Source organism: Centrocercus urophasianus, unplaced genomic scaffold (assembly GCF_019232065.1).
Source record: "Centrocercus urophasianus isolate 14NV4802_14NV808 unplaced genomic scaffold, USGS_Curo_1.0 seq_16, whole genome shotgun sequence".
Classification (NCBI taxonomy): Eukaryota; Metazoa; Chordata; class Aves; order Galliformes; family Phasianidae; genus Centrocercus; species Centrocercus urophasianus.
The window spans coordinates 29,425,448-29,451,484 of NW_024884711.1; the positions used below are offsets into that span (position 1 = coordinate 29,425,448).

Below are 26,037 nucleotides of genomic sequence, written 5' to 3' on the forward strand. Positions count from 1 at the left end.
ATAAAAATAAAAATAAAAATAAAAATAAAAATAAAAATAAAAATAAATTAGTAACAAAGAAAAAATCAGTACTGCCAGAATTTATCACATTATACTTCATGAAACAAAATATATATATTACTAATTGTACTCATATTTTAATGTTGTATATAGAAGTATATGATAAAGAACTTATGAAATAATGCAAAGAATATTATATTCCTCATCAGCAGCTGTTTCCTGAGAGATTGTCACTATGCTCTATTATTTCTGAATCAAGAGAAAAAACAAATTATCGGTCTTTTACCAAATTATTTTTCTTTTCTACCTATATAGAATATTTTTGAAGAAATTATTAACATTCAGAGTTTTCATCTTCCTGAGCTTCAATAATTTTTCACTATTCTTATTTCAGCAAAAACAAAAGAGCCACTCATATCCATTGAAAGTAACATCTAACAAAGTTACATCTAACAGCTGAATAACAGCTCAAGAATGAAATGTTTACTTAGAGATAAAAATTATAGTTTTTATTTTATTTTTAGAAACCTGGCCCTACTTTGAACCAAAGCAGTAGAATTCATATTTTCATTCACCCTCTCTACAATTTCATTTCTTAATATCTAAAGAGAATGTCAAGGACAAATAATTTCTTAAATATTTATACATAGATTTCTTACTTCTCCTAGTCAGTAATAGTCCTTGACTAACTAGCCTCTGTGTACTCATTCTGCTAATGTCGTAAATTCCACGTAGTAAAAGTGAATTGCTTCCAACAGAGGCTTGTTTTCCTGGAGTAATTTGAAGATGGTTATTTTAGCCAGATGATGAATTGTGTATTTATTCTAATTTAAACTTGTTTGTACACTAATGATCCAAGATAACAGAAGAAATATATTGCAAGACAAAGCTTTTAACAAAACCTAACGCCTCCTGCAATGTGGTCAGTACGTGCTTTTTAGAGTTGTTTTAGCTCCCTGAATATCGGAGTAGTAGAGAATACAGTCCCTTGATTTTGACAAATTTATCAAAACAAAGCATAGTTATGATTCCTTTTGACAAACATGTTTTGTACACAGATAGCCAGATCCTGACCTTGATGTTCTAACTTGTGATGGTCCAGTAACTTTTTTCAAACACAAAGTAATGTTTCTGGCTTAGCTGTTCCATACTGCAGAGAGTTAGTAAGTCTGCTTAGAAAGCATTATCATCTTTGCAGCCTGTTCCAGTGCTTGCCTTGCCATTTGTCATTGACTACTACTTTGCAATTTTGAAAACCATGGAGAAGAGGAGAAAGATCTTAACTCCTCTTTACAATAAGAAACTTTAAGTGCAAACTGGTGCCTCTGTGCTCTCCTCCTTGCCAGTAAAGAGGGGCTCAGGGCTTGCTTAGAGCTTCCCATTGGTTGAGTTGTTTTGGGCTCATCAGTGTTTTGTACTGCTATCCCATTTGAAATTCCTGCATCCATTGGCCACTGCAATTATAAATGAAGTTCCCACCAATGCTGATGTATTTGCTGATGATTTTCTTGGGTGCACTTCTTTTGTCCATATTACTTCTAAAAAGAACCACAGATTATAAGAGAAGATCCTAGAAGGTATCCAAAAACATAACACTTCTGACTGAGCATTCAAGAAGTCAGAATGAGATGCACTGGATGAACTAAAATAGATCATGTTGTGATGCTGTACTCTGGCCTTCTATGGGACACAAACCAAAACATATTTGACTCCCAACATGTATTACTGTAAGCACTAGAGAAAAATCAATTTTTTTCAAATGTATATCTCTCCTTTTTAACATTTCTTCATAAAAGCAGTTCATTCGTCCTTTTGTTTTTGAGCAAGGTCAATAGAATATGCTTTGGAGAAGAACTGGTTAAGTTCACAGAAATGTTTAAGCAATAGCATGAAACAAAAATCGTTATCAGCTACAAGGGATGGTGGGTATTCTACTTTTCCAATGAAAATAAGAGTCTGAGACAAGTCAGCAGGCATGCTCAACTGGGTTAAATGGGTATAACAGAGAGAAATGAGCACAAATTATTCATGGGAATTCTTTAATCTTCTGTTTAATTATGTGATCATTCCTAGAACAAAGACTTTGATTGATCATAATGGCAAGAAAATGTCAATTTGCACTCAGCACAGTGATTAGCTACAGAGAACAAAAAAAAAGAAAAAAGAAAAAAGAAAAAAGAAAAAAGTGAGAATGTAGTGTTTTAATTTTTTTTTGCATGTTTTAAAAGTTTGGGATGTGAACTCTAAATAATTTAGAGGTCATTATAAATATTCTCCTCCAAAGAAAGCTGTTTTCATTTTATTCTTCTTTTCAGTCTTTGAGTCCTTCCTTTTTCAAGTCGCTCATTTTTCTTTTTTCAACAATTTTATGCTGTTCATGAAACAGTATAATTCTGTGATAAGTATTTTATGTTATATATGGCATGTAATTTTGCAAAGCTTTAGTCAACATTATTAGAATTTTGATAGCTAAGACTCTGAATACAATTAAATGAGCAGTAAGATATGGTTAGTTTAGAAACATAGTGTATTGAATGCGTTAACATTAGTAATCTATTTGGTATTCACATGGATATGTTAGCAAGAAGTGGACATTAATAAGCACTACTTACAATTGGCCTCTGATGAAACTGTATTACAGCTACATTAGTAGTTAAAGTATACAGCATGATTCATGTAAAGTGTTGTCTGGGAATTAATAATAAAGTGCTTTTTTTTCCTTGTAAAATGGGGCTGTGTTCATTGTAACAACATGATCAATCGTGCAGTAAATGCAGAGGTAAGTAGGACTCTCAGGGTTATATGCTACCCTGAGATTATATGCAAAATCTCTACTGACATGAGGTAAATCATAAGGATAAAGGACTAACCTCCAAGGTGTTTTAAAACCTAAGCACAAATATCTGGAAGAGAAAAGGAATTAAATTTTTCTGCACTTCCTGTTTCTCTGCTTTACTCTTCAGGTGGATCTTCTGGATGCTCAAGAAAATTCAGGGGCCAAAATAGTCTTTAATTCAAAAGGTCTGATAACTCATAATAATTTCCTTTGCATATCAAGGCAATTTTTAAAGGAGCATTTAGTAACACTTCAGCTGCTACTTTAAAACACTCTAAAATCTGCCTATGTCATTTGCTTTCAAGATCTGTTTCTCAGAGGTGCGAGTTTTGAAAAGCAGCACTATAAAAGTATGTCTGCGTTGTGTAGTTTACTTATTTTGAATATCAGAAACGTGCCAATTCAAATGGAGTTGCCATTGAAGAGTCTGGGGTGACTTTGTGGACAAATGTAGCCAGCAAACAACTTTTTGGGTTGCTTGCTTTTTTGCTTTTGAGATAGATGTCATTTGTAGGGACAGGAATCATGACAGACTGCCTTAGTTTAAAATTCATGCAAACACATGTCCAAAAGTCCAGGATTGTTGCAAAGACCCACAGTGCTATAGTACACACAAAAACATATTTAATGACTCTCTTAACTACTGAATTCAAATTCATCAAAAATGTTTGAGAAAAAAGAAAAAATAGTCTACATAAATTCTCTTACATTTAACCCTTTTATATAATTCGCTGCAGATTTCACAACATTCTGGATTTAATAATGTGTGATTAGTGAGAAAATATTGGTATGTCTGTATTTTATACTGTGAAATTATTAACTACGGAAGTAGTAGAGTGCCACCAGAAAGGAACACCATGCCACTTTTCCATTTCCTTTATGTTAAAATATTAAATGCTTTATGTAGGACACAAAACAGATTTGTAGGAGGATCCTGTATATCAGAAGATATTTAGTCCTTCTCTGACACCCACGTGACACGTTTGACACTGCCAGTACTGTAAATCACATAGACAGCCTTTAAGTTTAACAAAGACGTATCACTATTCCCTTCGAGCGATACTTTTTTTTGGTGATAACACTCACTACTTTACACAGCAGCCAACAGAACTCTGTATCAAACTAGATCATTGTGTGAGCAGAAACCAAATGTGAAGTTTTCAATTTTAAAACCACTTCTGCTGCAGTACAGACACAACAATGCTTGCTTTCAATAGCTAAGGGGAAAAAACACAGATTAATAGACATACCAGTCAAATTGCTGTAATTTCCAATCCAGTAAAACAATGGCAATTGGCCCAAAGGAAATGCCCAAAATATTTTATTTCAGTTATGTTGATAGTGAATTACACATTGGGAACTTTTAACTTTAATGATTAAATTTAAAAAGGAGAAAACAAAATGCCACTCTTGCTAAAGGTACCTTGTCTAGTGGCTAGATTTAGGCAGTAATGTTTGAGAGGATAAATTCAATCTGTATATGTTCAACGGCTTTCTGTAAAATTCATTCCTCTAGCAATGTCCTAAGGATCTAAATTGTAAATTAGCTGGTTTAAATTTCATTTATGCGTAATGTAGAACTATTTGCTGTTCACACTTATGTTTGTGCATTTTATGAGTTATATGTATGTATTTTATACCAATATGTATTTTAAATTTTATTTTGGGGTGCATGTTAAATGCAATTTCAAGTGGTAGCCTAGTGAAAAGAAATATTCAGTTTGATTACTATTTATTTAATGTTGTTTTCTTTTAATTATTTTGTTATGCCGTAAGATTTTCTGTATAATGTTTCAGCATAAAGTAATGCTGCACTGTTGCTGTTAAACGCTAATGGCAGACCTTAAAGAATAATAGAAATAGATCATGAAGTTATCTGCAACATATAATTACACATTCAATGACCCAATCTGTGCTGTATTTCTGCACAATGTATTTGCAATTAATCAAAAGGAATAGGTATAGTAGTTTTGAAACTAACATAAAAATACCAGTGAATCATCTATCAAGCCTTCCACCAAACCTATTCCAACAAAGTATACAGCTCATGCACCATTTTAAATACATTGCTAATTCCAGACCAGTACTATAACAAATAAGATTATATAAATGGTTTAAGACAAGCATAGCCATGTTTTTTGTGTATGATTGGGATCAGCATGGGTTGACAAAAGTAATTTTTAGAAAAGATGTCATACTCTAATTGGTGATGATGTGAAATGGATGACAATAGGTATTCTTAAATGTCAGAAGTGTTCTGTAATGAGAGTGGCATTAATGAGAAAATATTAATGCACAAGCTCAGAAACACAAAATTCTACATTGTTCTATTATGAAATTAACGTTCTGTTAGTAGCAATGGATAAATATTGGCAAGTTTAACTAATCCCCTAAAAGCTGGCATACCTGCCAACTTTCCATTAATATCTATAAAATGATTATCCATGCAAGTTTTAGATGTGAAGAGATATAATTAAGTGACAAAATTCAGACCAGTTTTATTGAAGGGAGTAACTGAAATTTTTAAGCACCAACTTTTAAGCATCTGGTAAAAGTAATTGTTTAAGCTTTACTGGAAAACATCCTTAATTTTCACTGCTGTAATTTACCTCTTTACTGCCTTTAGCACTAGATGTCTGAGCTAACCTAATGACACAAATACTGCTCCCCAACTCATCTAGTACCCTTTCAGTCTCAGATCCCTGAAAGGAGGCTTAATTTCTGGTTCTTAGCCTTCATACATTTTCAGTAGTGATCCCTTGAAATCCAATGTGTCTTCTCAGGAGCCAGGATCAGTCTGCAAGACCCAGTCACCATAACAGACTTAAAGAGAATGAGTTTGTTATAAATATATATATACGTATATATATCTCTGGGAAATGTATGTATATATATCTATGGGAAAGAACATCTGTGCTGTGAAATTTTGTTATTTGGTTTTGTAGATAAGCTTGTAGCCATGTGCTGGAGGACTCTGGGGGAGAACATTTCTCTTCCTTCTCAGGATTTCTCAGCAGTTGGCCTGACCGCTTCTCCCAAGTGGTCTACATTGGATTGCATCTTCGCCTGTGCCCGGCTTACTTTGTTTACCTTACAGGGACATTTAGTTGGTGAATTTCCCCCAGACATTCACCAGCGCAGTGTCTCGCTCTTTGCATGCCCCTGCTCCGCTGGGACGCTAATCATGAGTCTGCACTGAAAGGGTTTGCTCAAGCCCACAGAAGAAGCACAGAGTTGAATTTTCTGGGCTTATGATGTATACACTCTTTCTTTCATGGAAAAAGTGCATTTTTTTTTTTCAAGTGGTCTTGGGTCCTAACTGAGCTGACCATACATTAGGGTCTGTACGTACAAGATGCTGAAACAGTAACCACAGTGCTTTGCTTTGGCTCCTTTGAGCCTAATGTCTGCAAAAGACCACAAACCAGTGAAAGACCACTTTCCCTTGATTCTCATCATCTATAAAACTGCTGTCCTCAGCTAACATCATCAGCAGACACAGCTGAACAAAGATTTATCTGAGTAGTAATAAATGAAATCATGTTTTTTCCCTTGGACTTTGTAACTTAAAGATGCCCGAATAAATAACATGGAGATGCTAATATCTGCAAATGAGAATATAGACAAGATGATGTATATACTTTTACATCTATTCATTAGTAGAGTACAGATGTGCAGATTGCCTAACGAGCAGAGTTAATTCAATGTATTATACACAGTCCACCAAATTCTGGAGTGATTTCTGCAGAGGTTAAAGATTTCACCTAAGAGAAGACTCTATTTTGCATCCAGTTATAATTTTTTAAAATGTAATTGGAGATACTGTGCTAGCAATATTCTTAATTGAAGATTTTCTTACAGTGTCCAGAAAGTATCTTTATTCACCTTCAGTCCTGATTAGCCAGACATTTTTTCTTTTGTTAATTAATTCATAAAGGTAAAAAAGGGAATTGGAACCTAATTGTATGATACTGTATAAGGAACAGCTCTTCTAAATGGTACATTTTATGCCCTTTTAAAACCAAAATGTCTTAAAAGCACTCAGAAAAAAAGGATTATTTTTCATCATTGATAGATATATTCTTCTTGTTCTGTTTCTAAACTTAGAGTACACATATAATAACTTTCACAGATAGAAGAAATTTGCACATACTTTTACACTTTAAAATGCAATTACTTTCCTGACAGCTTTTTAAATACATGATCAATTTGGCCGAGATCTGGGGAAATTGCTTTGTTTTTGTAACTACAGTAATCAATCAAAAAGTAGAACGAGATCTTTTATCATTGATATTTCAGGGCAATGGCTAAAAAAAATTGATAGCTGAAGTTCTCTTTAGCAAATATTTTACTACACTTTTCTCTCTGAAACTCGCACATGCTTCTTTGTGATCTGCACAGGTGTGAAGATGGTTGTATCTAATAGCAAGAAATGACTAATGGCAACAGTACCCATATAGGTCAGATGCAGGATGCCTCTATAAGACCTCTTTTCCTGCTACTTTAGTAAGTTCAGTCATAGGTAGGTCTTTATATAGAACATGATTGAAATTATATAACTTTTCAGATTACTTTTGTTTGACAGTTAGAAACTTCTCACCACTAGCTGGAATTACCAAAGACTGCAATGAAGAATAAACACTTCATACAACAGAAGTCATCCAGAAAATGCTGATAATATCCAAGCTGCCTTTCTCCCTCTTTCCCTCCCGCTAAGAAGCTAATGAGGGGCAGCTGTTATAAAAGACTGCAATTCAGCCTGTGGGAAGGTGGTAGGGGGTGGGGAATTATAGATGTCTCTTGTGGTAGGAAGGATTTAGTAGCCCTAGTGAGCAATACCTTGCTCATGGTAGGCGACAACAGTAAGCTAGCACAGATTGTATCCTCGAGGAAAGGATGAAGTAACGTATGGTTTTACCTGCAAGTTGAGAAATGGTGACTCTGAGATCAAAAGACTTACAGAAATAATCTGTGCTGAATTTTAAGTTACTCAATAACATTCAGAGGCTTTATGTGCTATGTGTGTGGGTAGGGGAGGGATTGTTATGCAGATGTCATGGAACATGTTCTCAACACTGATGTTTGCTTTTGACATCTATCCTGAGTTATTTTATATATTTTTTAAGTGAATTTGGGCTTTAATGACTGCTTTTAAGCTTATATTTATGTTTTTTCTTGGTTTAGGTAAGAAAAAAAATGTTCAGTTTGTTTTTTCTCACATTAGAAGTCTGTCTTCAGCATCTTTTCCAACAACAGTCCTATATTGTGCTGTCACACTGTCCTGGTTTCCAGGGCCAAGCCAAATTCTGCTATCAGTTGCACCAATGAAATTATGAGGAAATCCTGATCCTGGTGATGAAACACTTGAATTGTGGAGAGCAGTTGTGATGTGTGTCTACAGTGGTGTTGTTTTTACTCGAATAGCTCTTATGGCAGTTTACTTTTTTCAATTGTGTAGTAAAACACTTTTACTGTGGTTGGCTTAATTCTCAAAGCTTTAAAAAAAAAAAATCAATTTGTTTCTTTGTAGTCAGTACACTGGAGCTGAAAGCCATAATGTACTGTTACTTCAGGGTCACTGCTTAACTTCTGTTCACCCTTTTGTCCATGAATATTCCCTTGAGTTCATTACAGCAATCTAGTTCCTGGATTTTTTTTTTTTTTTTTTTAATGCATGAGCTTATATATGGTTCTTAAATAACTGCTATCAGAGTTGTTAAGAACAATGATTGATCTTAGGTCAAAAACAATTTACCACATGCAGGAACACAATCCATTAGACACTTCACATGGATGCCCATTATACTGCAAAGTTTATGAGGAGAAAGATGTGAATGCGACAGACAGAGCAATACAAAATACATAAATAAAAACTGGTAGAGCACAGCACAGATCAGACATACTAGCAATTACTATTCCATCCTTTGGGATAATTCTGAGTTAAATACCCACTGTTGTACATCATAGCTTTTTTCTGCAAGAAGAGGAATACCAGGAATGTACGAAAACTCTGATGGGTGTAAAGATTTCAGCAAACACTGAGTCTGAAAAATTATTGAAAATGAACTTTTCTTGCTACAGAGAGATTTTAAGAGCTACTTAGAATAGTGCAAGGGAATGGGAGAACAGCATTGGAGGCAGCACAAGGTTCCTGTCCAACCTTCCAAAGAAATGGTTGGCTGAAGGAGTTGCTTACAAGTAGCCCTTGACAGAACTGAGGATAGTAATCTATGCTGTTTATCTCTGCTGCTAAAAGTTAGTATCTACTTTTTTTTTTTTTTTCTCCCGGGGGGGAAGGAAGGTGGGGAGCAATCCATGTTGTATTTATCACAAGATGTCTGAGTAGTAAGATATTTGTCTGAACACAAGTACATCTGTACTCACCTAATTCATCTCTTATGTCATACTGAAAATATCTAACACTTCTTGTCAACAAGAAGCTCTCTTACATAGAGGCTTCTACTACCTCTCTACTAAATTTAGATAAATGTACTGTTTTTCCTTCCTAAGAAGGTGGGTGGGAGGGAGGGATTTCAGCACGTAATATAATTTTTTTTAAACTGTAGTAGATAGCATGCTTTGAAAAACATTTGGGGAGAACTAGTCTACTGTCAAACTTCTAAAAACAATTCACTTTAAAGACTTACAATCTCTTTAGAATTTAAGTATGTTTGACACAGACATATTTGCAGTCTACTGTTTCTAACTTCTTTTGCTTCAAAGCATCATTCTTTATGAGAGGAAGAAAAAGGTGAAGGGAGATGCAAAGAAAATACAGAAGAGGAAAGGTGGATGATGGATTATAAAGGAGAGGAATTTCATTTACAGAACAGAGTTTGACTTGTGATGCTGTTGACCTGCCTTTTTAAGGTACGTTCCATAGTGGTGGAAATTTTCACCTACCAAAATAACAAATATGGTTAACTTATGGTAAAATCCTCAGACTTTTGTTGCATTGCCTCCTACGGTACTGACCTAAAACCAGGCCAGGACCAAGTGACTGCACGCACACACCAATATGATGAACAGCAAAATGGCGTTTATTACACGTGAACTCTAGCTTATATAACCTATGTGCTTCGTCTACGCCCCTAAGGGCACGTGCCACACATCAATCATAGAGCAGGGAGAGGGCCTATCGCGTCACATCCCGTGGGGGGGTCTCGCAGTTGCTGACAACATCTCCCCCTCTCCAAGCTCAAGAAAGTCTACTACAACTCGAGAGGACCCTAACCGCGTACACCCCGGAATCCCCGCATTGTGCCTATACATGCCATTGTCCTCTCGGTTAAGCCTTGCCCCGTTACATCCCGATTCGCAGAATAATCCTACCCTAATAACCCTATAACCTATTAACCTAATGACAACCTATTAACTTAATAACCCTAATGTCTTAAACGTGAGTTCTACATAAAACTATATATTGCATTCTTAGATGATGCTGATTCGTTCGTCTTAGCACTTGCCATACGAGTCATTTGTCTCAGCATACACTATACCTATATATGTATAATATACCTATATACCTAATATACTTATATATAGAATATGACTATATACTTATATACCTATATGCCTATATGTATAATATGACTATAAGCACTAAGCATATTAATGTTAGACCTAATGCAACTATAACTGAATATAGAATAGAGTTAAACAGAGTTAAACATTCCCGTTGCATTGGTGGACCATCCCAGAAGCACTTCCCATCAGTGGTGTTCTCCATCCTTCTTTGCTCTTTCTAAGACGTGATGTCTCTCTCTCTTGTGTCGCGGTGAACAGCAATGAAGGCTTTCTGTCCACTGCCTCTGATGTGTTTTAGCAGTTGGTACCTCGTTAGCACGAACACCTTTCTTTTGTGGGTAAGCTGTTCAGGAGCGACTCCTCTTGTTCTTTCCGCGATCTTGTCTGCTGTCTGGGCCTTCCCAGGAATCAATGCTGTAAATGGGAAGACATGTTCCAGTTAGTTCCTTGCTGATGTCTGGCCTAATTTTTTGCGACGGTATCCATACTATTTTTCCCGTTTCGCAATGTTTTACTGCTGCATAGCCTCTTCCCCATACCAGAATCATCCAGCCCGCCTCCCATTCTCCACTATCTGCTTTTATTTTTACTGGAGGCCTTTCGCTCAAAACTTTGGGCTGCCAATGTTTCTGTACAGGGCTTCTACTGCAATCTCCACGTTCAAAGTGATTCAATGAGTAAATGGCTTTAGATAGAATCTCTAATTTGTAATGGCTTTAAGCCACGGGGGTTAACACCTGCACCAATAGTTGGGGCAGAATTGCAATATGGACATGCCTGAACTACATTACGAACTGTTGGCAAGGGAATAGAACACGCCCGTGCCAAAGCCTTGGCACCTATATGAAGAGATGCATGAAGATCGTGCGCAGTTCTGACAGTGAAGCATGCTGTGCCCGCAATAACTGATGTGATGTTACTGATGCTAAACTTGGGAAGATCATGGAACAGATCCTCCTGGACAACATGCTCAACCACATAAAGAATGAGCATGTGATCCGAGACAGCCAGCACGGCTTCACCAAAGGAAGGTCATGCCCAACCAATCCCTACGCCCCTAAGGGCACGTGCCACACATCAATCATAGAGCAGGGAGAGGGCCTATCGCGTCACATCCCGTGGGGGGGTCTCGCAGTTGCTGACAACAGACTTTATGCAAGGGTATCAGCTTTATGGACTTATTATTCTTTACAGAAAGGAACATGAGAGAAATATTTATTTTGCATAATTTGCTTGCCCTGTATTATTGAACAGCTGCTTGGTGCCACGACAGTAATGCGGGCTGAGGAGAAACTGCAGGTGAGTTAAGATTTCATGAGTTAGGCCTCAGTTATTTTCACTCTGTCCCTAAGATGACTTAATTTTTCTTAATTTAGAAGAGCAACTTTGATGCTTGTAGCTGGCATGAGGCAGACCTGGCATGTTAGTCTTCTGTTTTTATGTCTGGCTTGTATTAGGGAAACTTTTGAGTTTATATATAATTTAAAATTAAGCAGGAGTCTCCTTTCCTTACCATTTTAGATCTCTTTCCCTACTTCCATTATCTTGTAAGGCTGTGTTAAGATGGCTGTAGTAACTTAGTCTTCTCTTCCCCTGTTCTTTATCTTGCATTAAGTAAACGCAGCAACACTGAACATTTTCTGCACTTATCTCTGGGATTTAGTGTTCTTCAATTAACATTAATTAAATAGCCCTTCTGCAAATGTTAATGTTTTCAAGACTGTTAAATGAGAAATACTAGCTGTAAATGCTTATTAAACTCCTTAATCTCTAAGTCCATACTGAAGTCTTTACAGGGGCTTTATGTGACCTAGCACTTATCAGATGTATTGACGTTAATAAAAATAACATTTGTATCCAGGATCACCTTCTCCTCCACGTTTTTGACTGCATTAGGTGCATGCAGTACCACAAAAACAAGCAATATAAATAGGGTCATCTTGAGGTAAACATGTTAAGGTTAAGGTTGAATTGTTGCCATTGAGATTAAAAGAGGATGTAATTGTCTCTCTCCACAGTCTAGACATCCAAAGAGGTTGTCAAGACTACAGCTACAGTTTACCAAGAATCTGCTTTTGCTCCATGGGGAAGGCTTAAACTTGGAGATCAAAGTGTCATGATGAACACTTAGCTGGCATGGATTTCTGATGTGGAAAAATTATTGTGCTATCCTTCTCTAGACTGTAGCTCATCATTTCTCTCATTAGGTACATGACCAGGCTCCATGGTGTATGTGGGAGCAAAGACACATCTGGAGGTTTGTACAGGGGCTAAGCTGCTCAGGGTAAGATCAGATCAGGGAAACCTCACTGCAAAGAGGAGTGGCAGCTGTTTGAAAGTAGGGATTACTGCTTTGGGCAAGCCTATTACTTAGAAGAAGAGTATGCTTACTTGCAGTGAAATAATTCTTGTTTCTCAGAGACAGGAACCACTATAGAATCACTTTTCAATCTGCAAAATCCAGGTAGTGACCACTTCAAAATAAGACAAAAGGAAACATTGATCTGCTTTAGCCTCTGACAGTTCCTAGAGTTTTCAACTTCTTGGAGACTTCCCTGGCAAAGGAAGTATTGCCACAAGTTGAAGGAAGAAGCCTGCTGTGCTGTACTCTTCTCTGAAGATGTATTCTCTCTGTAAGCCTGCTATCAGCACGTGTCACAGTGGCATTTTGCAAATTTGCTGTGTTCCTACACACCAAATGTGTATTACTCATTTTAAGATGTTCCATCAGAACATATGGGAAAATATGCTAAGGTATTTGGCCCAGCTCTGTATAGAAGGTAATTCAGTCCAGTCCAGTGGAACCAGTTTTAAAAAAAAAGTCTCTGACAAATTTCACTCTCTGCTGGCTGATGTCACTGCCTCTGTGACTTTTATTGGCCATGTCCCTACTTGCCACCTTGGTGTGGTCTTAGAAAGCCTAGGTCAGGGATGAAAGCTGCTGACATGCTTTTGAAGCAGGTTTTAGGGCAGACATATGCCATTCCTGTGTGAAATTCAGGCTCTGCAGGTATGTGGAAACCAGGAAACTCTTGCAGAGGTCAGATGAACAGAGAAGCAGAGACCAAAAAGGACCAAGGAATGAAAGGGCTGCATTGCAGCTGAAAAATCATCCTCCCCTCTTTGGAATTGAGAAAATCTCTTCCAAAGTGTATAGTGTAAATTTCCTACTTATTAAAACCACACAGAGTAAAAGACATGGACTTGAGCATGAATTTGTGGTCTTTAACCAGGTTGCACCAGCTAGGAAGACTTGGTGATTTGTTTGCTGTTGGGGAAAAACTCCTCAATATTTCTCCTTGAAATTGGGCACCTTCTTGTCAAGAACTTAGCAGAAGTATTACTATGAGTGGGTAGATAAGAGCGATGCAGGGAAAAATAGAACTCTGACACCATAAAATGTTAATGCACCAAAATCCTATACTGCTTTTCAAGAAGAGCACATGCTGTCTAATAGGACTTGTGTGCTTGTCTAAGCTGTGCAAATACCAAATAGATGTATGTTGGGTCAGAACAAAAGCAGGATTTACATGTTGGATGAAAAGGTAGGTAGAAAGGAAAGAGGAAAGGTCAACATTTAAAAGGAAAAAAAAAAAGGAAAAGAAAAATCTTGTATTGCGAGACATGAACTTGTATTGTGGAGGCAGGGAGATGAGAATATGGAATACAAGACAGGATAAAAGTGTCTTACCTGTTGCATAACCCATCACAGTGCCAGACACATAGCGCTAGTAAAATTGGGTTGTTTTTTCTGTTCTTTCACTTTCACTTTTATTTTTGCTTACTCTTCTGTCATCCTTGAGCATCTTGTAGTTTTCCTACAGTGTTAGCGTAGCCTGCTGATCAGCACTATACAGTTAAAGTCAGCCCTATGACAAGCAATCAGGGTGCTTTCTGGTTCTTCTCTGTCCTTAGGTCCTGTAGCTGTCACTGTACTGAACATGATGAATGAGGTTCTCAGCCACAACCTTTGCTAGAGTTACAAGGATGGGACTTAGAACTCCCTGATCCTGTTTTGGGCTTTGCTGCCTTGTGGTTGTCAAAGCTGAGCAATGTCCCTAGAACTTCTGGTCACAAGCAGGCACAGGCATTGCTTGGCACAGTATTGCTGCTGCCTGTGTCAATGTTGTTGCAAAGGCATATTAATTGAAGGTCTGTGGGAACCATCTCCAATGCAGATAATTCCACTTCAGCTGAAGCTTTTTGTTTTCTCATTTTGGAAGGGTGCTTCAAAAACAAACAAACAAACAAAAAAAATCCTACAAAAAAAATCACACTCTTAAAATTGTTACAGAGTTCAAGTAGGAATTAAAACTGGTTTGAATTAAACTTTCTGTGTAACCTCAGACGTTGTTCTGTTTTATATTGTCTTACTTGCTGAAATGTTTCTCTTTAATTTTTTTTCCCCTCAGCCACAGGCGCTTTATCACTACAAAAGATAATGAGACTGAGTTCCAGTGGCTACCATGCCATGAATCTGAACTGTCTCTTTATACCCCTAGGAAGCACTGCATAGCCATAGATTGAGGCGGAAGCGCGAAGCAGTTCATGTGGGAGGTTTGTCATGCTGCTGTCCTAGAGATAAGCAGAAAGCTTCACTGAACAAAGCTGCACTAGCATTAACCACACAGCTCTTAGAGACAGCATACAGGCACATCCTAATTAATCACAATTATGCAAACTCATGCATTTGCATACAGCAGTGTGCACGGAGTTACAGGGAATTTGGCAGTGATGCCTCTTGGCTGTGACTTAGCCAAGAAGGGAACCTCAGCACCTGCCCCAGGAAATCAAACATAGAGACAGACTCTGCACTCCTCCAGCTGGGAACAAGGGAAAAAAAACAAAGGCTTGCTTAAGGTTGTGGTGTAGCTTCTATTTCCCTACTTAATGAGGAAGCTACCTTTCTGCTTTATACTTTCCACCTGAAATTTGCATGGCCCTTTAGTGATTCAGCTAAACCACTGTGCTCCTCCTTTGAACTGGGAGACTTAAAAGCAGCTGCCAGCTGGGCAGCACTCTGAATTCACAGTTCTAACACCTCACTTTGACCATGTGAAACTCACTGCCTCAGACAGATTCCCAGCAGTGACTCTACTCACCTTCCTGGGCCCTTCTCAGCTATCAGCAGAGCTCCAAAGAGAGGGAGGTGAATCTCAGTGCCAAACTGGCTGCAGAGCTTTGCGGTCTACGTGCAGCCTCCATCCGTGATACTCATAGCATTGAGCTGTGTACTGCTTGCCACATAAAGGCCACGTCTTCAATTTTGTCTCTGTATGGGCCGATGCAGGAAGACCAAGTATTATTTATGACTCTAGAATTAGATGCTGCTCAGTTACAGAGGAAGATGGTGCTGTTATAGTCTGTTTCTTATATTCAGGCACGATTGCCTGCAGCACAACTACAAATGCAAATTCACTAAACAGCAAAACTCACTTTCATTTGCTCTGGAAGGGAATACAGAGATTCTCCCTGCTCTCCCAGATGCTGCAGGTACCTGTTAGTTCCTTTCTGCAAACAAACAGAAATCCTCCCCTGACTCTTCAAATTCAAAAGCAGATACCTTCCAGGCTGGTGCTGACTGCTTATGGCCCCCAGCTGCACCCATCCCAGCTGAATAAATAACAGTATGTTAAAATGAGAAATGCTGAAAACTTTGCTTTTTGTGATCAGCGACAATAAGATCGGAAGACACGTAGGTTGAAGAGACTGTGCTCATTTAACAAGAAAAAAAAATCTTAAGTGAATGTGTGAATGAGGGTGAGCACTTGAAAGTAGTATGATAATAGAGCACAATGAACAGGGAGGATGTTCCCACCCTTCTTTTCTGAATGACTGATATTATAACCAGAGATGCTGGTGCAATGCATGAAGAGAAAAATATTAGGCAATATCATTATATGGTAAAAATGAAATCTTTCGTGTTGATTTCTATGGAACTAGTGCCACTGCAAGATACAGCCCAAGACAGGTGAGAGGAGTGTGAGGACAGAAGTACATGAAAGTAATGAGAAATGATCACAGGTACTGAATCCCAAGTGAATACAGCTCAGGAAGTCTTCAAGAAGATTTTCTTTCCAATTTACTTCTGGTTTATAAATAACAATGAACAAATATGCTTCTCTGAGATGAACGTCTCTCTAGCAGTGAGATCCTGTCATTAATCATTTATACATGTATCCTTGTTAGCTTTATTTTCAGTGCAATACAGTGTTTTACTTGTGGCTTTACACACAATTATGGCAAGATATAGCTATGTGCTGATTATCTTTTTGAATACAAGAGGGGCAGTGCAAACAGCCTTCATTGGAGGGCACCCTGAGGCATGAGGAGCACTGAATGCTGTGTGCCACCCTCCCTGCAATCATGCTGCTAATCTGGTGCGCAACTAGATGGAGCACTGCAAATTAGGGCTGCAGGATCAAGATGTTGCTGGCACTTTTATCTGCAGCTGCACACTTCAGTTGGCTATTGCTAATCATTAACATACAGAGTTTTTGTCATCCGTCCATGAAGAACATACATCTGAAACTATAAATCTTCTCTGCAAGACTGAGAAGCAGATTGAAAATGAAAGAAAATTTGACTTGCCCTCATTTAGGGTTTTCTCAACTATATATAGAGGGCTTAAAGGATTTATTATTGTATAGTTTAGCAAGATGTGCACTTTTTCTTCTAGTGATTCAAGCCTTTCTTAACATTTACTATAATATTGTAATATGCTAATTTACGTTTCAAAAGAACAAAAGCATATGAAAACAGGCCTTGAACATTCTCTAGCTCTAACAGTTCTTATTCTTATCTAACAATGATCCTGACAAACAGCTGAGAGAGGCAGTTCTTCGTTGGCACTGACTTCCCACTCCTTCCAGCAAAGGCCAAAATCTCAATAATACGCTCAGCAGCTCTGGTAAAACTTGGGGGAACTTTGGCAGTACCACTGAATATCAAAAAACGTTTCTGGTATCAGCCTTCAGATATACAATACGTTGCTATATATATTGTATAGCAACATACAGAGGTTGCTCCAAAAGTGATGCCTCCCATTTATTTCCAAGGAAAATATGACAGATACAAAGAGCACAATAACATTATTTGATAGAGCAAATTATCAGCTATAAAACACCATTTTTTGACATGGTCACCACCATTAGCTATGCATTTTCACCAGTCATGAGCAAGAATCTGCACGCTGTGCTTGTCAAAATCTGCACCAGTGGAGGTGACTAACTGTTGCCATCATCACTGCTGAAACTCCCATCACCTCAGTGCTCACATTCACTGTTTGGTCTCCATAAGCATTCAGCAAGTGTCAGTGAATGACAATGGGTGCCATATTTTCCACAGGGAGGAATTCAATTCCACACCTTTGCTTCTTCTGCACTTCTGACATGATACCACTCTGTCAGACCAACCCTCTGCTGCCATCTGTCACATGGCAGCAATGTGTAATGGAATACTGGGGGGAAGATTCAGCATCTACCGCCATGCCACCAACATCTGCCTCTGACACTGTGGGACAACATCACAAAATAGGAGGCGTTACTTTTGGAGCCACCCTTGTGAATTCTAATATTTTTGTTTACACGTCAAATACTTCTGCTTATCCTTCAAATATTATTCTCAAAACCACAAGGGTTCTGCTTTCATGGACATGTAAGTGCATCAAACATTAAAGAGCAAGGCAATTACAGTGGGGCTGATGAATTCTTAATCTCACGAACAGCAGTAAATTGAGGGAGAACACAGTCTCATCACTGGTTGTTCCTTTGTGATTAAGTATTAGATATCTGCAATGTCAAACATTCTGTAGCCCTATTTATTTGATTAATTTAATTGTCACTCTAATTAATTTAATTATTTCGTAGCAAGGGTTGAGAGGTGCATTCACGGCTCTGTAGGGAGCTCGGCTGATTCTCAGCTTCGTACTTCGCCGAGCGGTTACAAAGCCACTGCCCTTCTCGTTCGGCTGTGATGGATGCGCCCTCTGCTCGCTTCTGCCTCCGTGCCGCTGCTCGCAGATTAACACAGGGGATGGGAGAAATCACAGAGCGTTAAATTAAGCGTGTGGATACGTTGTTGGAGGACGGACCCCTCAGTCCTTGCACTTTCGTAGCGATGAGCACACCTAAGCACCTCTGACTTGCGAAGGGGAGAGGAAGAAAAACAGAGGAGGGGTTTGCGGGGGGTGGAGAGGGAAGGAGGATGAAAGGAAGCTGGTTTCTCCGGAAGCCAAGTAAAAATATGGAGTAGGGGGAGGCAGTAGAGGGGTCTTGCAGGTTTGTTGCTCGGCGGAACGGACCCATCCTTACAAAGCAACTTCTGAATCTCCGTGCGAGGCTGGGCCCGAATCTCCTCGTCCCGCAGAGCGGCGGGTTCGTGCCGCGGGGCTTTGCGTGCCGCTCCACGGCCTCCCCCCGTGGCTCCGGGACGGCGCCTCCTGGGCCGAGCGGCAGCCGCGGAGCGAAGCGCTTGCGCCCCGCCGAGCTCCGGGAGGCGGCAGCGGGGGCTGCACAGGGAGCAGTGGAAGCACCCGCTTCCCTCCACTGCACTCGGCCTCGCGCTGACAGCCGCGTCGCGGAAACCGCCCGAAAAGAGAACTTGTGCGTCCCCGGCTGCCGCCCCGCTGCTCGCATCCTCTCCTGCAGCGCATCCGCCCGCCCTCCGGGCGCTGCCCTCCCATCCCGGGGCTTGGGGCCGGCCCGCCTGCTCCGAGCGGGGAAGCTCGTTTCACTCGGAGGGGTTTTGTCGCTCGCGGTGTGCCGAGGGGAGGCACCGTCCCTAAGGCACCCAAGCCTCACCCTGCGGGGGAAGGGAGTTGGGTGGGGGCAAGCCAGGAAGGGAGGATCTCCGCGGCTCTCCTAAAATCAATCAGCAGGCTGCAAGGAGGAAGAGTTTGGCACTTCGCAGGCGAGACTGGGCTTGTTTTCCCCAGCGGGGATGCCGCTGAACTGAGAGCGGCCGCGCAAGTTGGGGGGACGGAGCCCTTCCCATCCGCCGCTCCCCAACCCCTTTCCAGCCCCCGCCACCCCTCAATGAGAGCTCCTGCGAGGGGAGGGCGACTCGGTGCCTGCTAGGGCTGCTTCCCTCCGCCTGCCGGACTTCCACCCTCCGACGAGGAGCGGCGCGCACCCCGCACCCCGGAGAGTTGTCTCGGCAGCTCCGTGCTATGGCGAGGCTGCGGAGAAGCAAACTAGCCGCTGGATTTCTATTACTTTTCCAGTTCCTGTGCGAACGCTACCAGCTCGCCGGCGGAGAGACGCCGAGTCAGAGCCACGGTAAGTGAAGCCGGTACCTGCCGGGCAGGGCAGCACCAACGGGCCCGGGGCCGGGGGGGGGGGTCCGCGCCGTCACTCCCAGCAGCACTGTGGGCCCTGGGGCCGGAGGGAGAGAACGCGGATTGGGGTTAGGCTCCCACTGCCCCCCGGGGTGACCGCTGCAAAGGGTCTGCACCCCTCCTTCGCCGGCTTCTCCGGGAAGAGCTCCCCCTCGCTTTATTTATTTATTTGAATGAGAACTCGGGACTTTCCTCCCTCCACCATAAGTGGGAGCCGCTACTGTTTTCCACAGTCTCTCCGTGCGATCTCTGTAGATTCCTTCCCGGCTCCCGAAGGAGAAGAAAGGGCTCTGCCGGGAGTCGAGAGAGGCTCCGGGAAGCCCGAGGCAGCGGGGGAGGCGGGCGGGGTGCCCGGTTCCCCCCCTCTCCACAGCGGCGGGGCCCCACTGCAGCCCCAGCAGCGAACCGTAGGAGGGGAGGCAAAGTTTCCCTCCTCACCCGCTGGGAGAGCCAGCGGGCACTCCGCTTTCCTGCTACTTGCAGTTTTCCTGAAAACCAAGCGCGGAGAGAGGGATCTTGGAGCAGCCTCCAAGGGCTGTGGGAGCTGTTAGTTTAGAACGAGAGGTTTGTCCTGCTGCCTAAGTTTGGTTGCGGTGGTATCAAGGTCCTCCCGGAGACACCTGTTAGTGCGTGGCACACAGCACCTGCGGTGCGTTTCACCGGGGCTCCCTGCTGACCGCCGAAGCCTCAGCGTCCCGCATTCCTGCGCTGCGGAGTGGAGAGCTACCGAAGGAAGCTCAGTGCGTCTGCAGATAGGTATTTGAGTAGCGAGTGAGGAAAAGCTCGGTTTTGCACGCCAGGGGATCTTGCTGCGGCACCTTCTGCCTTGTGTCTATGTATGTGTACTTGTAAAAGCTCTGCTTTTATGGTTGAAGTACCAGCCAGTTTTATACCTGCTGAAATATGTCCATGGTGTGCCAGAGCTGCCCCTTCCTCCTTTTCTGTAAGGTCTGGTACAGACGTGTGGCATTCTGTGGTCACAGAGTAAGTGCCCCAAACAGGAGAGCCATGGGAGCTCTCTGCAGTGCCGGCTGAGACACGTGCCAGGCAGAGGGGACTGTTCCCAAACAGGGGCCTATTGCTGGGTTGGGAATGGTTAAAAGGCCAGGTAGCTCAGCAGGTTGCTAGGGGCTCATATGGCATGTAGGGCTGAAGGGGAAAAGCAGACTGTCCATGCAGTGCTGCAAGATGCGTGTGGCTGTTCACAGGGGTTTGGATAGCAGTTGTTGGTGTTAGGTAATGTTATTGGGTGAAACGAGCATGGCTGTGAGAGTACAGAAAGAAAATGACTGTGTTGTGTGGCAGAGGACTAAGTTTACAAAGTTTATTCACTTATTGCCATCATATCTTTAAAAGAAAGTCTTGTTGCTGACTAAATGAAATACAATTTATCAGTAGACAAAGAATAGCTGCTTGTTACTCAGTGAGGCTATTGAGTTGTAATAGTCAACAAGATCTGTGCTGGGGAGGTGCACAGCAGAAACTGCACCAGCAGCAAGCTCATCCCTAAGTCATTGGTTAGTGCCTGGTGTGTTGCTGAGCACAAGGGGAAGGAGCAAGGAGTTAATAATAAGCAAATGTTACCTTGACATGTAATGCATTCTGAAGAAAATATATGAAGAGATTGTTGCCTTCTGCTGCTAAGGTGGACAATCTCATGCCAGTTCTGACAGATGGGTGTCTATAACCATGAAGTCTTTTCCTCTCCACCTTGAATAAAAAAGTTTACATAATGACAGCAACACTCAGATGTCATTAATGTATTCAGAGTCACATTTAACATGTTTTCATCATTACAATTTTAAAAAGTTTTTAATGTATGTTGCTTTTTTACAGTATATAGACTCAGTATACAGACTGTGTCTAGCCAGTAAGTAAAGGATTATTAAATAAAGCTGGAGGGACTCAACTTGAGGTTCTGTGAGCCAAAATAAAAAAAGAGTTGTTTCAAAGTTTACTCTATTTAGCATCCAGTGTATCTCTTCGGAGTAACTCAGATGAAACCTTCGAAGAATTAAAGTAGAAACCAAATCTTTGAAGTAGCTGCAGTTACTTAATGGGAAGCCAGTTCTGATATGCTCAGTGGCAAAACACCATATTGAAAGTGAATGAGATTAACAGTCAAGAAATGCAAATGTTAAGTATGCCCTTAAGAGCTAGAACCAGGAGAGGGTTTCTGAGGATGGCACCAGAGGGCTACGACACTGCTTCAACAGAAACCGGGGGGGTTGGGGGGGAGAAATAAAACAACCACCAATAAATACCATTTTACTGCCCGTTCTTTGCCCCCCCCCCCCCCTCCCCCCCAAGTTCCTAAAATTTCCTCCCTGGGCACAATCAGGTGAGATTCATTGAAGCGAAGCCATTTCCCAGGCAGGCTGGCACCCGCCTGCTACCCCTGGGTGATGTGATGGAGCCGGGGCTGCGGGAAGCGAGGAGCGGGGCTGTCCCCACCAGAGGGCACCGCGGCCGCTGCAGCTCCCGGAGCGCGGGCACAGTTTCCTCTGCCTTGGGGAAAACGCTCTGCATCAAGAGTGAAAGTTCTTAAAGGTTTGTGTTCAGTGCGTGTTTGACATAGCCGAGCTGCGTGTGACACGAATTCAGTGAGCTGAAGCAGTGTGCTCTTTTGAAAGCTTGCCCAACAATGAGGGCTCCCGGGTGTTTGAGTGAGGGCTGGCTGCTTGCTGAAACGTTGCAATAGGAAGCCATGAAAATGTGTTCTTTAGCTAACGCTGTCAGAATAAGGAGGCTGTTATTGCAAATTCTCTTCTGTCAAAGTATATTCTGGGTATGATTTATACTCATTGGACTGCTGCTGTTTCTAAGCATCGCCATTCAAAGAGTGGTAGAATTACTTTTATGGGATAAACTACTATTAGTGCTTATTTAGTATTTATCTACTGAAATAGTCACAGGTTTGTACAGCTTGAGTTTACACTGTTTAGAACATCGCCATCACCTGCAGCTTTTATCTTACAAGTATCAAGCAAATTATGACTTAAGGCATCACATGTACCAGACTTTTTTCTCTTTGCATTCAAAATTGCTTTGTTGTTGTTGTTGTTGTTTTGTTTTGTTTTCCTTTTGTACAAGATCTGCAAATAGAAACAATCACTGAGGTATCCCAGTGACATTTATGAGTAAATCCTATTGGCATAATCAAGTTTTTTTTTACCAAGAGCTCCCTCTAAAGAAGTAATGTCTTAACTTTCAACCTGGTTCTTCCTTTTATTTTTATTTTTTCCAATTTTTGTAATCATCATTTCTGCTGAAAGTGTGGTTTGAAATATTGCTAACAAATGGCAGATAAGCCAATCTTATCACAGTCTTGATTTAGTTATTAAAGTCACTCTCATAGAAACTCATTTCCACAAATTTAGAGTGAGAAAAGTAGCTGCAGTTTCCTGATGGTTTGAAAATCCCCTGGGGAAACCAATGTTTCTGTTTGGTTGTAAATATTCCTCCTTGCAATTTTCATACTCAGAAAGGCACTTAAAATCCAGCGAACACTTGACTCTGAATCTGGCTCTTGTTCTGACCCTTAAGTAGGAGTTGATTATAAATAACAGGGAAACCACTTTCCTATGCTGTAGACACGTAGGGAATGACAAAATGATCTTTATATTTGAAAAGTCCTTTCACTGTGGGCAGCAATTTATTAGCAACACATACAGGCTGTTTAAAGCAAAGCGCTGAAGCAATGTCCGCTGTGCTGAATACCACGTTCCTCTGAAAACTTTTGCAGTTCACTAAAGCTGTTTCCTGTAGGACAAGAGACTCCTGAGGCCATGAAGGAATCAGAGGAGGGAATTCAGCACAGGCTAGTTTTAGCGTGAGTTAGTTGTTCATGATGTGAATGTGACTTTGCACATTCATTAAAGTGTTTTGGCCCAGTGGAGCAGGGCTGCTGTTCCCTACACCTGCACTGACCTCAGGAGATGGAGGTTTGAACCTGGAGCTGTGTTTCCTGCGGGACTATGAGATGCTGCTTTGCTTTGAATTAAGCTAGTGATGGATATCATACCAAAAAAACTCTGTCTGAATCCCGGTTTTCTCTATTAAGGAATTGAAAAACAAATTTTTTTTTTTTTTTCCTTTTTGAAAGAAGCTTCGTCATTTGACTCTGTTTTTCACAAAAGTCACTGTTGTTTTGTTGGGCTCTCTGCAGTATTGAGCAGTGATGCTGTTGGTAACTCGAAAGGCACTGGCAACAAGAAAACTCTATTAATGCCACGGTTTCAAAACCAATCAAGGCTACAGTCCGTGTATTGGTGTAACTGCTATGAGCACAAGTTTCCAGTGTGGTTTGTGCTTCCTAAGGAAAATTAATACCAATGCAATTTGAGAAAGCAGTAGTTAAGGTAAGCGTGCGCTGGGGCCCTGTGCGCAGGGAAGTGAACAAAAGGTCATTTGACAGAAGCATTTCTCATCTAGTACGAGGAAATGTTGTATGCTTGCCAGCAGTGTGAAATTATATCCAACTATTAGGTTTGATGAGGGCTGAGCTGGGAGTGCTAATGTGGTGCAATTGGCAGATGTTGTATTTACTAAACCAGAGAATTGCGTAATCACAGCAGAAACTCAAAGAGCCTTGGAGATTACTTTCCATGGAAAAGTATGCAGACAAGCCACGCTAAGTGCACGTGGGTTTTGTTTTTGTTTGTGGCTTCTGAAAAATGAGCTTAAAGCATTGCTGTGAGGTAATGTTTGTGAGTGCTGGGTGCAGTATGTCATCATGGAACACTTCTACTTCCTTGCTCCTCTCTTCCTCATCCAACAAATAAACAGAGCCTCAATTAGCTTTCCTTGCTGTCAGTATTGGTCAATCAGTTGTGCTAATTGTCCTCATAAATTCTGGATTTGAAAGAGCTTATGTAACATGTTCATCTCCCTTCACCAAACATCAGTGCGTAGGCGTGTTCTTTCAAGCTGGATTTGGCCCAATGTTTTTCTCTTCTAAAACAAGCATGCGCAGCAGGTTCTTAGACCAGATTCAGGGTCAGGCTTAGCACTTGACTTGAATGCTCAGTTTTAGAAGTAGCAAACATTATGATTGAATGCATCAAGGGAAACATAAGGATTAATATAGACATACAAGACATACAGTGATGCTGTCTTCTCTGCTCTGCAATTGTCAGGTCCCAACAGGATACATAGACCAGTTGGAGAGTGTCATATGAAGAATAACTGAAAGAAATACTAGAGAGAATGAAACTAAGAGGTGACATGGTAACAACCTTCAAGTACATAGGAGGCTTCTGCAGTCGTGGGATTAACTTGTCCTTAACAAGGAATGATGACTTGAATTGCAATAGGGTGGATTTCTGAATAATACGGCTATGGAAGTAGATTATCTCTGAGTTGTCTTCATCACTGAAACAGGCTAGATAAACATATGTTTGAAATGTCATTCTGCCCAGAAAGGCAGCTGTTCCTGCCTTGGAGCAAATGGCTGGATGGTTTGACCTTTCAAGTTCTCTCCTAGATAATTTGAATCATTCTGTGTGAGTAGCTTTAAGTTTGTAAGAGTTCACCTTGAACTCAGCAGCTACATAAAATTCAAGCATGAATTCCAGTTCTCTCTTAGCTTGAGGCCTCTGTCCCTCATTTGTCAATGATATGCATGGCTGTATGCATGTGATTTTAACTTATACTTTCTCTAACTACTGTATGGGAACTACTGAGTCACGGCCTGAACCTCTGATTGATCACCTGAGGTGAGCCATGAGTCAGCCAGAGGAGCACAGGTGAAGGCAATTCAGCTGTGCTGCTGGAAGGGGTGGAGCCGGGCTCCAGCCCTCCTAGACCTATTTAAGAGCTGGCTACCAGTGGGGAAGGATCTCGTCTGGAGGTCCTTTCTTCTGGTGTTTTGTGGTGAGCCCAACATAAGGGTAAGACTTCTATTTATTCTCTTTTGTTATCGTAGTCCACTTCGCCTAACTCTCTTGTTTATTTTGTGATTGTAACATCTTGACATCCATTGATTATACATTGTGAGTGCAACATCTTGATATCCATTGATTATACAAACTACAGACAAGAGAAGACGTTCAAAGTGCTGCTTATTAGAGTTTTCATGTTGAGAAATAAGGTTTTTAAAATGAGGTCTTATTCTAACTAGTTTTAGGGCTTATCTTTTAATACTAATACTACCTTTGTTGCATTATAAGCAGATAATTCAGATAATTCTTTTTTTTTTTTTTTCTTAAATATGTTCTCATAAAGGCACTTTTGGACATTAAGCAGACATAAAGTCTTCTATGTTATCCTTACTTAGTAAGAAATCCTTGATTTGAATAGAACGAGTTCCACAAACTGAATACATAAACCTTCCAAT

At 40.9% G+C, this 26,037-nt stretch overlaps 1 protein-coding gene across 1 annotated transcript in view; it reads left to right on the forward strand.

Annotated features, from left to right (window-relative positions):
- The first annotated feature begins 19,149 nt into the window (after window positions 1–19,149).
- PLXDC2 (plexin domain containing 2) overlaps window positions 19,150–26,037 on the forward strand; it is a 225,653-nt gene continuing 218,765 nt past the window's right edge. The window contains exon 1 of the mRNA XM_042817552.1: window positions 19,150–19,641. Within this exon, the coding sequence (XP_042673486.1) occupies window positions 19,533–19,641 (109 nt within the window). The 5' untranslated portion in view covers window positions 19,150–19,532. The remainder of the gene's footprint in view (window positions 19,642–26,037) is intronic.